The sequence below is a fragment of the Colobus angolensis genome, unplaced genomic scaffold (genome assembly GCF_000951035.1).
Source record: "Colobus angolensis palliatus isolate OR3802 unplaced genomic scaffold, Cang.pa_1.0 Scaffold107, whole genome shotgun sequence".
Classification (NCBI taxonomy): Eukaryota; Metazoa; Chordata; class Mammalia; order Primates; family Cercopithecidae; genus Colobus; species Colobus angolensis.
The window spans coordinates 2,683,399-2,699,517 of record NW_012111697.1 but is presented as its reverse complement, the minus strand read 5'-3'; the positions used below and the strand labels follow the sequence as shown (position 1 = coordinate 2,699,517).

Below are 16,119 nucleotides of genomic sequence, written 5' to 3'. Positions count from 1 at the left end.
TTGCCTACTCTGGCATGATATTTATTATAATAAATAATACTCTCCCCATGTTTGTAGTCAACAGAGTGTCATAAGACATCAAAACAAGACAAAAAGATTACTATCTCTGGCCACAATGGTGTAACATGGGCCAGATTTACACTCCCACCTAGAACATCGAACACTTGACAAAAATGATAATTTTCAGAAATTGGGTATCAGGGAGCACAGAAGAGTGATCTCTGGGAGAGGGAAACAAGGAACCACGTAATTGCCTCAGATTGCCTTCAGAGAATTTCCAGACTGCTATGCAGGAAGGGGGAATTCCAGGGAAAATCAGTAGTCTCTGAGTTCCTGAGACAGTTAGGTGTCTACGGTGGCCAAGGTGGCTACATTTTCAGGACAGGAGACTATAGAGGAGAGAGCTGCACAGAGAGATCTTCAGGGTTCTGCAGAAAGTCCCTGTTAAGTTCTCACTGAATACTGCTGTTTACGCATGTGAGAAAATAGCCCAAGACTAGGGAACAACCAACTGAAAGGAGCAGGGGGAAGCAATGTCTGGAATTTACACAGGGCTGGGAATACTTTGTATTCCTAAAGCGAAAGAGGAATACCCTGGTTATTCATGGGGAGACAAGTAGATAACTGAGAAAAGTATTATATAAAATTCACCTTGCATATGGCTGCCTTGTGCCACCTAACAAAACTTGCAAAAGGTTTCCAATGGGTTAAACTATTTCCAAATAACTGAGTAACAGAACTCAAGAATACTTGTGGAAATGCAGAGTTATCCAGCACCTAAAAAAATTTAAATTTCACAATATTTTGCATTGAAAAAATAATTACCAGAAAAGTAATTATTTTAATTAATTACTTTGCATTTAATTACAATGCAAAATATTTCAATGCAAAAGCAGCAGAAAAGTATGACCTATTATCAGAACAATCAACCAGTATAAATAGACCCAGATATGACACACATGGTAGAATTGGGAAACAAGTATATTAAAACAGTTATTAAAATTGTATGAAATATTCAACAGAGTAAAGGAATACTTGACAAAACACAGACATATTTTTAAAAAGATCAAAAAACATGTTTAGAAGAAAATATATGTTTTGGGAGGAAGTAGGATAAAATAGTTGAAAAGAATCCTCCAGTGATCATTCCTTCCTTCCTACAGAAACACCAAATTGAACAACTATCCATACAAGAAAGCCCCTTCATAAGAACCGATGTGAAGTACCACTCTCATCATAAGAGTCTTTTGATGCTCCTTCCTAGTGCTCCTCTGGGTGCAACTTAGCTATTGCCTCAGAGAATGTGAAGAGCTACATTACCCAGAAGGATGTGCTTCATATCCAAATGACAGCCTGAGACAGGAGTGTTTCCTGCAGCCTGCATTCTCATGGGCTGGACTTTTGGTACTGGTAGGGTGAACTTCCATTTGTCACATGACCTGTCTACCCACACCACCCAGTGGGTACAGGTGGCTCTTTGGGACCAAGCTAGGAAGGCCAGTAAGAAGGACAGGACCCATCTAGACAGTTTTGTAGGGCCTGGGAGAGAGTTCAGCTGAGTCTGAAGCACTGATACAGTCACTTCCCTCCTAGCACAGATGTGTTAACTATCCCCCAGTCTCATATTCTTGAACTCTCAACCACATGGCTGTGGCACACTGACATGGAAGATCATGGCATCCTGGGATTCTTCAGGCCTTCTCTTCCTGCTAATAGGCTCACTCTCAATCCAGAATCCTAAACTTACATCAAGTATTACAAGAAAAAATTCCTCTTTCTGGAAATCAGTGGTATGCGGTAGGGAAGTATGAACTATAACTTCTTAGTAACCCCACCATTCATGTACAGTGGCATGTGCAGATCCTCGGGAGAGTATGGCCTGCAGAATCCGGAAACATATTCAAATCGTGCTGTGCCCTATCTCAAGGCTGTCGCCTCGTGCAAGCTACCTTGCTACCTTTCACCTCCATTTTCCTAAGTCTTAAAGGGGAAATATTAACCATCATTCAGTTGAGGTGAGAGTACCAAAGATGGCTAATGTGTAATGTGTGTTCCCAGTGCCCAGCACCATGCAGGAACCTTCTGGATGCTATTTCTAAAGAGATACAGTCCTAGAAATCTGTCCTCTATTCCATCTTTCTTTGCTCACTGCTCTCCTGCCAACCTGTCCTGATCATTCCAAGCTCTTTCCCACTTCTCAGTTTTTCCCTCTGCCTGGGACACTGAGTCCAGATCTCCGCAGTGCCTCTTCCTCTCCTCTCCTCCCTTGCATCCTTCCCTGTTCTGCACCAATGTCACCTACTAGGAGAGTCTTTTTTTTTTTTTTTTTTTTTTTGGCCTTGCTGGTTCTAGGTTAAGTATTTCTCATCTTCTGGAATCTTTGTGCAGGGAATGTGGCACACTTACAAAAGTAGAGATCAGGACTTGGTTGGGTGTGCCAGGGTGGTGTGTAAGCAAAGAGGCAAAATAACAATAACTACATTTATTGAGCTCTGAGGGTAACTTAGGTAGCACTTCATTTAATCCTAATTTCCTCAGAGTTAGCTTCTATTATTCCTTCTTTACAGAAAAGGAACCTGAGATTTGGAAAACTTGTTACCTTCTCAGGGTCACACAACTCTTGGCAGAAACTCACACCCTGTACCTTGATCCCTTGAGCCTATGTTCTTTCTTCTTCACCACCATTCCTCCTCAGTGGGCTGGGGAAGCCTAGGGTGACAGCTGACAAAGATTTTCTTTGACCAAACTCTACCCAGGCCCCTCTGAGCCTTCTTGAACAGGCCTGTCAACTTTTGCCTATTAAGACTTGAACAACACTAACCCTTTCTAATGACACCTGAAAAACTAAAGGCTGTCCAAAGAATTTCTTCTAGTAAACACCTGAAGATAAGGCCCATCTCCCAGGCTCTGTGGGAGGATAGGAGCCTAACTCAAAGTGTCAGCAGCAAACCCAGATAGACTACATAGAGACCAGCCCCCTCCCTTCCTGTGTTTTGTAATTTTTCACTTTTCTGAGTCCAATGAACCCCTTCTCACCACCCCCAATTTCTTCACCTTCCCTTTGACATACTCATTCACCTTTGTACAAATCAAAACTGAGTTCACTTCATGCCAAATTCCTTTCCCCATTGCAATAGTTATCAATTAGTCTGTTCTCAGCACTGTCATTAATGTCCAGCTTTGTTCATCTTTGACACACCTAGTGAGCTTTGCAAGGTAGGCACGCCTCCGTTGGCATTAGGTAAGCGTGGTAATAAATGGGGTATGGGACACATTCTAGGCAGAAGAAACGGCATGACCAAAGGAAATGTTTTTTGTTCAAGGAGGCAAGAGAGCCTGTATGGTTGCCAAGAGAAATTCCCGTCTTCTGAGATCTGTCCTAGGAGGGCAATATGGTGTGGTCTTTTACTGAATGTTCAAATGTCACCTATATTCCTAAGATGTGTGACTCTGAGAGAGACTCAGGTCACTGGCATTAAGATGATGACCATATTTACCTTACAGTATGTGGGAAGATTATTAAAAGCAGGAAAAACACAGCAACAAACTTCCATGCAGAGGCACTTTGTTGCTTGCTTTATAAATCTTTTAATTCTCACAACCACCTGGTAAGATAGGAAATATTTTTGTTTTGATGGATAAATCGGGAAATGAAGTGACTTCCCCAAATTTATAGATTAAGCAAGTGACAGTCTCAATAGGCTGAATTCACACCTAGCAATTTGTGTCCAGAGCTAAGAGCATTTGTCTGAATGCAGCACACAAAGCAAGCGCAGTTGTTGCTATTAACAGTATTGTATTATGATCATAAAAATTTTTCCCTATTTGATGCCAGAGTGCTTACACTCTGCACCATACAGCCTTGTCATTGTCTTGCATCTTGCATCAATTACTTCTGCATATAAAGCTTTTTCCTCTAACACAACTGCAATTTGTTTAAAGACTGACTCCCCCTCAGCAGCAAAGAATTAAGCTCCCAAGAAGTACTCAGTGATATGTGCCTTGCTTCCTTCTAGGTGTTTACCAACAACTGAGCTCTAATCACATCTGACTGGCCCAAGGCTAACAAGGAAACTCTGACTTTCCAGGCATCGGTGACCTTCATTGACAGGCTGTAACTTCCATTCAGAAGAGTGAAGGCAGTGGCACCCAGCCCATGGGATGCTGTACTCAGAGATGCTGCTGAAGACCTGTAGTGTTCTGGTCTCAGTGGGTAAAACCTCCTTTCCTCCATGTGGAAGCCTGATGCCTCCTTCACTCAGTCCATTTCCCAACTCTGTAGGGCACCCTCCTTCCTTCTCACAGACCTGTTGAATTCTCATCTTATCTCCTACCTGGTCTCTTTGTTTCTCCTCGGGTTATTTTAGGCAAGAAATATTCCCTCAAAATGGCTCAGATACTAAAGGATTTGTTGGAAGGAAACAGGAGTGTTTTGTGAGAGCTCTCCCCCAAAAATGTGAAACAGTAAACAGATAAGAGCGACAAGTGATTAGATGTGACATCTGAGACCAGAATGAAGAAGCAACCATGAGGAGATGATGAAGATGAAATCAATAGCTAATACTTATTGAACGCTATTGAGAGGCCATTGTTGTAAACACTGTGCATCAATTAACTCATTTAATTTTCACAATGCTGTGAAATAGCTTTATTACCATTTTACAGATGGAGAAACTGAGGCATGACACAGTGAAGAAGTTGGTCCAAGGTCACACAAAGCCAGTATACATGCAACTTGGATTTAAACCCAGGTAATAAGACTCCAAAGCTTAACACTCTTCTCACACACACACACCTCGGAGCTCTTAAAGAGTATGAAGTGTTTCTTATCAGGTCCACAGAAGATACTCAAGGAATGGTTAATAGGTATGACTGAGGAAACAATATGTTGTCAGTGACATCATAACATTATTATTATATTCTGGACAGTGTTAGTTGCCCCTAAGAATGTGTGAAAAATGCAAATTGAAATCAACTCATACAGGAACTCTAGGATTGAGGCTTAGCAATCTGTGCTTTAACAAGTCCTTCCAGTGATTTTGACACACCACTAGAGCTCAGAACTACTGGATTCCTATATCCCATCCCTGTGTAATACACATGAGTGATGTTCAGTAAATTTTCTTGAAATGTATTTAATTAAGCCTACTGGAAATGGACTCTGAACAATCCTCACCAAAATACTGCTATTCTTAGTATAAAGAGCAGGCCATTTTTCTCGAAGTTTGCTAGTCTCCCACTAAACACTATACTAAGGCTAATCTTACTAAAATTTTTTTGCCACAGTCACAGAGAAAGACTTCATGATATACAAAATGATCTTATTAGATACCAAACTTTTATTAACACCATTTTATTTCTTTTGCAGCTTTAATTTTTAACATTATAATATTTACTGGCTCCTCTGGGTGACTAAATATCTTCACATGCCCACTAGCTAAAAAGAATTTCTAAGTAGAACTCAACTGAAACTGCAAGCTACTGCTCTAAGAAATGCATACTTAATTATGTTTATTTGCTCTCCTATAGAATCCTGTTTACAAATAGCACCACTGCAGATTTACATGTAATTTCTAAATCCTTCAGGTTGCTCTACCATTTATCTTCTTTTGCTACATCTCTTATATGATGAGATTTCTCTCCAGTTTATTGTAGAATAAGGGATGCACTTGGAACTGAAGAATTCCTTCAATTTCTAAATTTTCCACATTCATACTTTTTTCCTGTAGGAGTTTGTAGGAGATTCCTATTGCCTATAGTCTTTCCCACATTTGCTACATGTACACAGTTTTTTCCTAGTGTGAGTATACTTATGTCAATTAAGGGACTAATACTGACAAAGGCTTTCCCACATTTATTGACTTCATATGATTTCTCTACAGTATAAACTCTAATAAAAATGTCTGTATCATTGCTAAAAGTCTCCCATATTCACCACATTCATATAACTTTTCCCCAGTATAAATTTTTTCTGATGTTAAATAAGGGAGGATCTATGAAGTTTACCATGATAAACACTGCTTCAAATAGTTTCTCTTCTGTAAGGTTTCTCACATGTATAGTGATTCATATGATCTAAAGGCTTTTCCACACTTACCACATTATTGGGTTTCTCTCCATTATGTACTCTTTGATAGGCAGTAAGATTTGAGCCTTTGCTAAAAGCTTTCCCACACTCATTACATTATATGGCTTTTCTCCAGTATGACTTCTGATGTACAGTAAGGTTTGAACTACAGCTGAAGGTCTTCCCACATTTAATACATTCGTAAGGTTTCTCTCCAGTATGAATTCTGTGATATCAAAGTAGGGATGACCTATGACTGAAGGTTTTCCCACATATACTGCATTCGTAGGGTTTCAATCCAATGTGATTTCTCAAATGCATATTCAGTGATTCAAGCTGGTTGAAGGATTTCCTGCATTTCTAAACTTCAAAGGGATTTTCTTCAGTATGAATACTCTGATGTTGAACAACAAATGACAGGCTACTAAAGACTTTGAGACATTTGTTGCATTCAAACTTTTTCTTTATACTGTGAATTCTTTGATGTTGAGTAAGGTGTGAGCTACAGCAGAAAGCTTTCCCACATTCTCTACATTCATAAGGTTTCTCTCCAGTATGGCTTTTCTGATGATGAATGAGAGATGAACTATGAATGAAGGCCTTCCCACATATACGACACTCATAGCGTTTTTCTTGCGTATGAATTCTTAGATGCTGAATGAGAAGGGACACACGACTAAAAGACTTTCCACAGTTCATACATTCGTATGGTTTCTCTCCAGTGTGAGTGGTCTGATGGTTAGTAAGTGATGAGCCATGGCTAAAGGCCTTCCCACATTCAACACATTTGTAAGGTTTCTCTCCACTATGACTTATCTGATGTCGTGTAAGGGATGACCCATGGCTAAAAGTCTTCCCACATTCACGACATTCATAGGGCTTCTCTCCTGTATGAATTCTCCAATGGCGATTGAGGATTGACTGTTTGCCAAAGGCTTTCCCACATTCACTGCATGCATAGATTTTAGCTCTATTACAAGTCTGGGGAAGGATAAGAGAATTGCTCTGGTTGAAGGCTGCCCTACTTTTATTAGAATTCAAAAGTTTCTTTCCACCATTGATTCTCTCATTTTTTATAACTGACTTTTTTGATACATTCTTCTTTAATATATCATATTTGTGTGAATTCCCTTCAGCAGAATTGTTTTGTGGTTCGGAAAGAGTAGACTTTGAATGAAAGGTGCTTCTAAATTTGTTGCATTCTATATATTCCAAATTCTTATTAGAATTTGAGAATTCAAAACGTTGTTTTACAACTTTTTCTATTGTTACTGTTTGGGGTGAATCTTCATCATAAATATCCTTCTTTGTTGATAATTCCTTGTTTTCCCATCTTGATTCCCAATCTGAAATATATCAAGAAAGCAAAGCACTGCTTTTTTTTTTTTTTTCCACTTCTTGAAAAAAACTTCTACAGTGGAATTAGGAGAAATGGATAAGAAATGAAGCCCCCAGAAAAAACATAGCTCTGACAACTCAAATATTTCAGTGACTTCTGAACAATGCTCAAATGGAGCAGAGAATAGAAAGTTCAAAGAAGTAGGAACAGAGTGTGATAAAGGAAATGGGTAAACTATACAAAATGGATAAAATAGTATTGAAAAAACGAAACTATCAGAAATAAGATGTGGAAGGCATTCTGGATTACAAATCATCTTTTTGTGCCTATATTCATGTAGGAAAGATTGCATTTTGTCTCACAGCCTTTTTCTCCAACCTTCCATTAATCTCAATTTGCTGCCAGATTATCAAGCTTAAAATACAGAATTGATACTACTACATTAAACAATTGCAGTAAAAACAAAGTAATCTAAATGCTCTTTATAGCTGACAAAGATTTAGGCTTTCTGAGGTTATGAAGAAACTGTGTGAATCATATTATTTCTTGAACATTAGAAAATATTATTCCTAGAAACATATTTGTATGTCCCTTACTTCCTCTAATATGTTCATATTTCATCTACAAATTTAGAAAAGTGATTTTCCATCTAATTGACAGCTTTTCTTAGCTTAAAACTATTAGTATATTTTGGTTAAGTAGAATTAAGAAAGAATAAATTGTCTTACTTTGTCATGAATACAGTAACAATGTGAATTTTTATAATGGCAAAAACCTCTAACCTTCATTAGATGACAGGAGTGATAGAGATAATAATTTAAGAGGGAGAAGCAATTGTTTTGAAAATATAAGCTAAATATCCCTCAATTTTTCATTTCTATTTGAGATCTTTGAAGACAGTATCCGTAAAATGCCTCCACACTCACTATAAACATCTTTTAACAAAAACTTCCTTAGTCTCGTTCACCATGACTCACCTGGAATCATACCTTTTGACAGTTTTTTCTCCACCATCCAGGGCTCTTTTCCATCCTCCAATAACATGATCACATATGGCTTAGTTACGGGAAGACCTGCTTACAGGAAGAATATAGAATTGTTTAAGCTGTGATCCTCTATTATGGACCACAAGAACGGATGAAGGGTGTTCACTGAAATGGAAAGATACGCTTCAGGCAGGGCACAACAGAGCCGCACATTTCCTTGGGAACATGCTACAGAAATTCAGCCATTTACTTAGGAGGCTCTCCAGCAATTCAGAGTGGCAAAAGAAAGGTGTCCCCTATTGGAGTGGAAGGGGTGATATCCTTACCTACAGAGACCAGGTTCTCATAATTCTGGACCATCACATCCTTGTATAAGTCCCTCTGAGCAGAATCTAGCCATGCCCATTCTTCATGAGAGAAGTCTATAGCCACATCACTAAATGTCACCTGAAATAGCAAATATATTTAAGCTCAGTCATAGCCCAGGCCTCTTCTGTCACTGAAGAAGGGGCAAAATCAGCCTGCTTGTGGAAGAAATGGAACAAGATTCAGGAGTTGTGACAATGATTGGGAATGTGATCTCAGTTAAGTAATAACAGGACAGTTATGTAGTTGGAATTAACATACAATAAAGGGGACAGTTATGTAGTTAGAATTTTTACACAATAAGAATGAGAGACAAACATGATAGCTTCACTTCAGTAAATTTTGTCAAAAGTTTAGAATTACATGAATTTTTAAAAAGCAACATTTGACATTTGACAGCACAGAGTCAAGTATTTAGTTATATCTTTTAGAGCTTAAGTGCTAGATAAGTAATTAAAAATAAGGCTAAAGTGATTGTCTCTCAAATGGGATACTCAGGAAGATTCACTAAAGCTCACAAAAAATCGGTTCAGAAAAAAAGACATCTTTATATTAAAGACTGATAGACATATGGTTTGATTGTATTCCCTAAAAAAGCATATATTGAACTTAATCGCCATTCTAATAGTATTGAGAGGTGAGACCTTTAGGAGACGATTGGCCTTGAGGACTCTGTCCTCATGAATGGATTAATGTCATCCCTGGGGGAGCGGGTTCCTTATTTTAAAAAATGAGTTCAGGCCCCCCTTTGCCTCTCTCTCTTCTCTTTGCCAATCCACCATAAAATGACACAGCAAGAAGGCCTTTGCCAGATGTCTGCCCCTTAGTCTTGGACTTCCCAGGCACCAAAATCATGAGAAGTCAATTTTCATTATTTATAAACTACTCAGTCTGGGGTATTCTGTTACAGCAGCACAAATAGACTAAAACATACACATAACTGATTCATAAACAAAAAAGAAAAATATATTTATGGTGTATACTTAAACTGAGTACTGACAAACATTTAACAATTGAAATATGAGACTCCTGGGTGAAAAGACTGAAGATGTCATAGATCAGGGGTCTAACGCCCGGTCACGGACTGGTACTGGTCTGTGGCTTTTAGGAATGGGGCAACAGAGCAGGAGGTAAGCATTACCACCCGAGCTCCACCTGCTGTCAGATCAGCTCTGGCATAGATTCTCATAGGAGCGCAATCTCTACTGAGAACTGCGCATCCAAGGGATTGAGGTTGCATGCTCCTTATGTGAATCTAACTAATGCCTGATGATCTGATGTAGAACAGTTTCATCCCCAAACCACCACCTCCACCACCTCCCACTTTCATGGAAAAATTGTCTTCCACGAAACTGATTCCTAGTGTCAAAAAGGTTGAGGACTCCTGCCATAGACAGTCCTTAAATAGGACCTGCAAGTAAGAGAAAAAAATAAAAGAGCACATTTCAAAGAAAATATTCTAAAAAAAATGCTCACAGATGCACTTAGAAATTCTTCTCAATAGTACTCATTTCACAGTATTATTTAAAATAGTAAAACTTTAGAAGCTTAAATATTCAATAATAGTTTATTGGCTAGTCAAATTACAATATGTGCAAAAAGTACATCCATTTAATACAGCATTATTACTGTCTGTGATTTGTAAAACAGACTGCTCTACTGTGGTTATTTTTTAGCTCTGAGAGTTCATTCAGTATTGTAGTACTTTATTTGGATATTTTGCATGCATGTCCACAAGTGACATGGGTCTTTGGTTTCAAAGCCAGAATCTACTTTTCTCAGGTTTGGGGAAAATAATTAAAATTCAAACCTCCTTCCAATGGCAGAAAATCCTCTCCACAAATGTAGAAACAAAAAGAAAACGGTTTTATTACTGAATAAGCATTAAATCAGACCCTGAGGCACTTCACAAGCAATCCACTATTGAGATGAAAAGGACAGGAAGAAATCTCATCTTTTTATATAGGCAAGCAGATACAATCTAACACATATGTTTTCCAAATAAACAATAACTTATCCTCAAGTAAGATTTGACAGTTCAATTTGCTACACAAAAATTATTCTAAATTCACCTGTTAATTGAAGTTGCCACTGTGATAGTTAATTGCCTATATCCCAAATAAAAATAACATTTCTCATATCTTTGACAAACCAGTCATTACAACTTAGAGCCAGGATGCTTCTTTCTTCCCCTTCAGTTGCCCAGGCAGCTTGAGATGTTCACTCATCTGAGCCCACAAAAGAACATACGCTGTCTATTCTAGCACTTCTTTAAATTTCTTATGCTTTCGCCGGGCACGGTGGACAAAGTAGCCCTGGTTAAGTTCTTATGCTTTCGCCGGGCACGGTGGCTCAAGCCTGTAATCCCAGCACTTTGGGAGGCCGAGACGGGCGGATCACGAGGTCAGGAGATCAAGACCATCCTGGCTAACATGGTGAAACCCCGTCTCTACTAAAAATACAAAAAACTAGCCGGGCGAGGTGGCAGCGCCTGTAGTCCCAGCTACTCGGGAGGCTGAGGCAGGAGAATGGCATGAACCCGGGAGGTGGAGCTTGCAGTGAGCTGAGATCCGGCCACAGCACTCCAGCCTGGGTGACAGAGCGAGACTCCGTCTCAAAAAAAAAAAAAAAAAAAAAATTTCTTATGCTTTCTTACTTTTCTACCAGTGCTGCCATCTTCAATACAGGAGCCACTAGCCAACTTGGCTACAACATTTAAATTAATTAAAATGTAAAAATAAAACAAATAAAATTTAAAATTCATTTCCTCCGCTGCTTAAGCCAAAATTCAAGTACTCAATAGTCATACAGGGCTGGTGGCTACCGTACTGACCAGTACACGTGCAGAACACTTCCACCACTGCGGAAAGTTCTCTTAGGCAATACTGCACTAGATCTTGAAGTTCTGGGTGTCAGTGTACACTGAAATCCATGCACAACTTTTCCCAACAGGTACTTCGTAAGTGTTCAGAAGATGAACCAATGAATGGTTTTGGTATTAGCTCACTTTAGCCTTTACTTTTTTTTTTTTTTTTTTAAGAGACAGGTTCTTGCCCTGTCACCAAGCTGGAGTGCAGTGACATAATCATAGCTCACTACAGCCTCACACCACAGGGCTCAAGAAATCTTCCCACCTCATCAGCCTCCCAAGTAGCTGGGACAACAGGCATGCACCACTATGCCAGTTTTTCAGTTCTAATTATCTAATTATTCCAGGAAAACAGACTTCACCCAATATGTACATCTGCTACTTACATCCCCTCCTGTGCAAGCTTCACCTTCCATGCCATGATTCTGCCCCACCAGTTCTTCATTACGCCCAACAATTACTTACTAATCTATTTGGTGCCAGGTAACACTCTGGGTACTGAAGCTAGAGCAGTCAGCAAAAAAGGAAAAACATTCCTCCCACCAGGAAGAATAGACAATGAGCAGGTGAATATACTGAACATACAGTACCTCAGCTAGTGAGTGACACGCGCCGTGGAAAACAAAGCAGTGACGGAGGAGTGGAAGTGCTAGTCAAAGGAAGGTGACTGCAACTGCAAATAGGCGTTCAGGGAAGCTTTTCTGAGAAAGTAACCACGGAACAAATACGCGAAGGAGATAAGGCTGCAAGCTTGTGCATATGTAGGGGAAGAATATTCCACATGGATGGCACAGCAACTAGTGACAGTGGCTAGAGCTCAAAGGAATGAGGAGGCAGAGAAGGAAGGTGGGATCAGAGAGGTAATGGCCTAACTGTACAAATAGGTCATTGCAGAAGTGACTCAGTTAGAGCCACTGAAAAATTTTAGGTTGAAGAATGACAGGAATTTATATAACAATAGGATCACAGTAACAGTTGTACTGAGAATAGATTGATGCGGGTTAAGGGCAGATGCTGGGAATACAGCTAGGAGGCTACCCCAGTAATCCAGGTGGCTCGGACTCGGGTGGTAGTGGTGGTGGTGGTGATGGGCTAGCTAATGATTAGATACTGTACACGGTGTATCGTTTAGATCCAACTAGAGGACCTGAATATTAGTTATAATTCAAAAGGAAGAATCAAGGATGACTCCAAATATCTCTTCACTTGAGACCACATGGTACAGTTTTGACAACCATAAACCAAATAACCTTACATTCCAAAGTTGCATTGTGAATTACAGTTTAAAAACTTTGGCAATCTAGAAAGTCTTCTAGCAGAAAACTGTAGAAAAGAGGAAAACTGGGTGAAGAGAGCAATACCTTGGTGTTCTCTTGTGGGCTCCATCCTTCCTATAGTGAAAGGAACCATAGATCCAGTCCCTTAAATGGACTTGATTAGGTGGGAACAGGCAGAAGCAAAGCAAACACACAGAGGCCTCATGAAGTGTTTCAGGAAGACTTGGGGACACACCGACTTACCTGAGCCATTATTCTGCAATTTCCAATAGCCAATAGAGTCCCCTTTCCAGGCTCTTATCTTAGAGATGGGCAGTGTCCTGAGGGCACAGAAGGACAGGAAACAGTAGTCATGAAAAATCAGGCTGGCACCTGTGACACACCATAATGGAAAGGCACACTGGTAATCACTCTCCGGGGCGCCCGTGTCTCCCTGGGAACTAACAGGGTGTTTTTCCGCAAGGGCTAACCGTTTACCAGGTGCCACCTGCGGGGAAAATCAATTATTCTGTATATAAAAGACTGATAAAACAACAGTAATAACTTTATCAGCTTGTTATCTTCACTACTTTGGACGGTGGACATTCACATTATTCCAGATTTTTCGTCTCTTTTTTTTTGAGACGGAGTCCCGTTCCGTCGCCCAGGCTGGAGTACAATGGAGCGACCTCGGCTCACTGCAACCTCCGCCTCCCAGGTTCAAGCGATTCTCCTGCTTCAGCCTCCGAAGAGCTGGGATTACAGACACGTGCCACCACGCCCAGCTAATTTTTTTTTTTTTTTGTATTTTTAGTAGAGACGGGGTTTCGCCATGTTGGCCAGGCTGGTGCGGTGGCTTACGCCTTTCTTTAATCCCAGCACTTTGGGAGGCGGAGGCGGGCGGATCGCTTGAGGTCAGGAGTTTTAAACCAGATTTTTTTTTTTTTTTAATGAAGACAAAACTGAAATTCCGAGATACAGAACCTATTTGTTCAAGGTTACAAAACTGAAAGCGCCGGCTTGATGACAACATAACCCCAAAACAACTGCGGCTGGCGTCTGCTCTCGCGCCCACTTCGCTCTCACAACAGTGCCAAGAGGTCGGTGCCGTCATCACCCCACGTTTACACGACTCGACACCATGGGCAGGAAATGCCAAAGCCCCGGCCGGTGTCAAACCGCGGGGCAGACGCAAGGCCTGAGCCCCGCCGTTGCCCCCGGGACCCACACTTGCCGGAGTCCTCAGCAGGGCCTCACCGTCCCCGCAGGCGCCCTGAGCTCGCGTCTCCGCGGACGTGACGCGCGGCGTAGCTGGTGAGCAGGTAACGGTCGCCGACCTCCGGGAACGACACTGCCCCAAACCATTCCTTAGCTTGGAATCTGCCTCCAGCCCTGAGGTTATCGCGGGACTGACCTCGTGCATCCACGGCCGAACCACATTTCCCAGAATCCTCCGCGTGCGGGATACATGTCCCCCGTGCCACGAACTGCCGGCACCGGAAGACCACACTTCCCAAGGGTCTGTGCGGCTGTGCGGACCTTGTGCGCAGCGAGTAAACCGGTCATGGCTTCCGAAGGAGGTAAACCGTCTGGGGCTGTGGAGCCAGAGCCGGCCAGCTAGGACCACGCGCAGTGTCCTGGGCCACACTGTCGTCCTCTGGTGAACGATACACCTGGGAACCAACGGACACCCTCTACTTGTAAGGGTCATGGAGCCTGGACCAAGAAATTACATTTCCCAGAAAATTCTGCAGCCGCGCCAAGGTCTTCCGGGTCATTCCTGCGCTCACACAAACGTTTCCCTCCGGGACGTGGGCAGCCCTTGCTGGTACCGCGCAAGTGTTCGCCTTTGCTAGCAAGGGGGTCCCTCTCATCCCAAACCCTGCTGCTATGCAGCTCATCTTAAGAGCTCTTTTTGGTTTTTTTTGGCCCTCATTTACCCAAGACGATAGCTCACAAAACGCCCTGTGACCCGACTATCACGACTGTAGTTCGCCAACCTTGCATTTTCTGGAAATGCAAGGGGACACGTATCTGTGACGCCAATGAACTTGCGACTGCAAGTTCGCCAACCTTGCATTTCCTGGAAATGCAAGGGGACACGTATCTGTGACGCCAATGACCGTTCTGACGCGCGTTACGCCCCCTGGGAACGGAAACGTTCATCCTGGAAGGAGTCACTCCTCCCGCAGCCATCAGCGCCTGACACCCCGTCTCCCCAGAAGTGCTTCATAGGCCCTGACCTTGCCCGGCCCACCCAAAGGGGCAATGAACCTTTCTGTATGCAAGCCAGAGCAGTCTATTCTTTGTGTGTATTTGGGTTGTTTACTTTCTTTTTAACACTTAAATGTCAATTGACTTCACTTATTTTTAAAATTATAAATAGTGTGGTTATAGACTTTTTTGTACTTAGTAAGTACTGACCTGCATGATCTTGGTGAAGCGGTGCTTCTGTTACCAGAAAGGGGTCCCGGTCCAGACCCCAAGAGAGGGTTCTTAGATCTCACACAAGAAAAATCCACGGGAGTCCACAGTGCAAAGACAAAGCAAGTGTATTAAGAAAGTAAAGAAACAAAAGAATGGGTACTCCACTGTTAGAGCAGCAGCTTGGGCTGCTGGACTAAGGATACTTGTAGTTATTGCTTGATGATATGCTAAGCAAGGGGTGGATTATTCATGAGTTTTCCAGGAAAGAGGTGGGCAATTTCCCGGAGCTGAGGGCTTCCCCACTTTTTAAACCATGCAGGGTAACTTCTGAACCTTACTATGGCATTTGTAAATTGTGGCACTGGTGAGAGTGTTTCTTAGCGTGCTAATGCATATAATTAGCATATAACTGAGAGGTGAAGGCAGTTGGGCTTCTGGGTCAGGTGGGGACTTGGAGAACTGTTCTGTCTAGCTGAAGGATTGTAAATGCACCAATTAGTGCTCTGTGTCTAGCTAAAGGTTTGTAGACATACCAATCAGCACTCTGTAAAAATGCACCAATCAGAGCTCTGTGTCTAGCTAAATGTTTGTAAATGTGCCAATCAGCACTCTGTAAAAACGGACCAATCAGTAGTCTGTAAAATAGACCAATCGGTGGGATGTGGGCGTGGCCAAATAAGGGAATAAAAGATGGCCACCAGAGCCAGCAGCTGCAAGCTGCTGCAGTCCCCTTCCAGGGTGTGGAGTGTTTTGTTGTTTTGCTCTTTGGGTCTGCACTATTTTTATGAGCTGTAACACCACAAAGGTCT

At 41.6% G+C, this 16,119-nt stretch overlaps 2 protein-coding genes across 2 annotated transcripts in view; both read right to left on the bottom strand.

The window, feature by feature from the left end:
• ZNF181 (zinc finger protein 181) overlaps nt 1–14,297 on the bottom strand; it is a 55,933-nt gene extending 41,636 nt beyond the window's left edge. Inside the window, exons 1-2 of the mRNA XM_011947548.1 lie at nt 14,118–14,297; nt 13,148–13,224 (exon numbers count right to left, since the gene is read on the bottom strand). Of these exons, the coding sequence (XP_011802938.1) occupies nt 13,148–13,156 (9 nt within the window). The 5' untranslated portion in view covers nt 13,157–13,224; nt 14,118–14,297. The remainder of the gene's footprint in view (nt 1–13,147; nt 13,225–14,117) is intronic.
• LOC105515707 (zinc finger protein 181-like) lies at nt 5,609–14,321 on the bottom strand. The gene is given in 5 exon segments (XM_011947583.1): nt 5,609–7,413; nt 8,396–8,479; nt 8,719–8,839; nt 13,148–13,224; nt 14,118–14,321. Coding segments are annotated over 4 exon segments (1,605 nt in total). The 5' UTR covers nt 13,157–13,224; nt 14,118–14,321; the 3' UTR covers nt 5,609–6,022.
• Between the last annotated feature and the right edge of the window lie 1,798 nt (nt 14,322–16,119).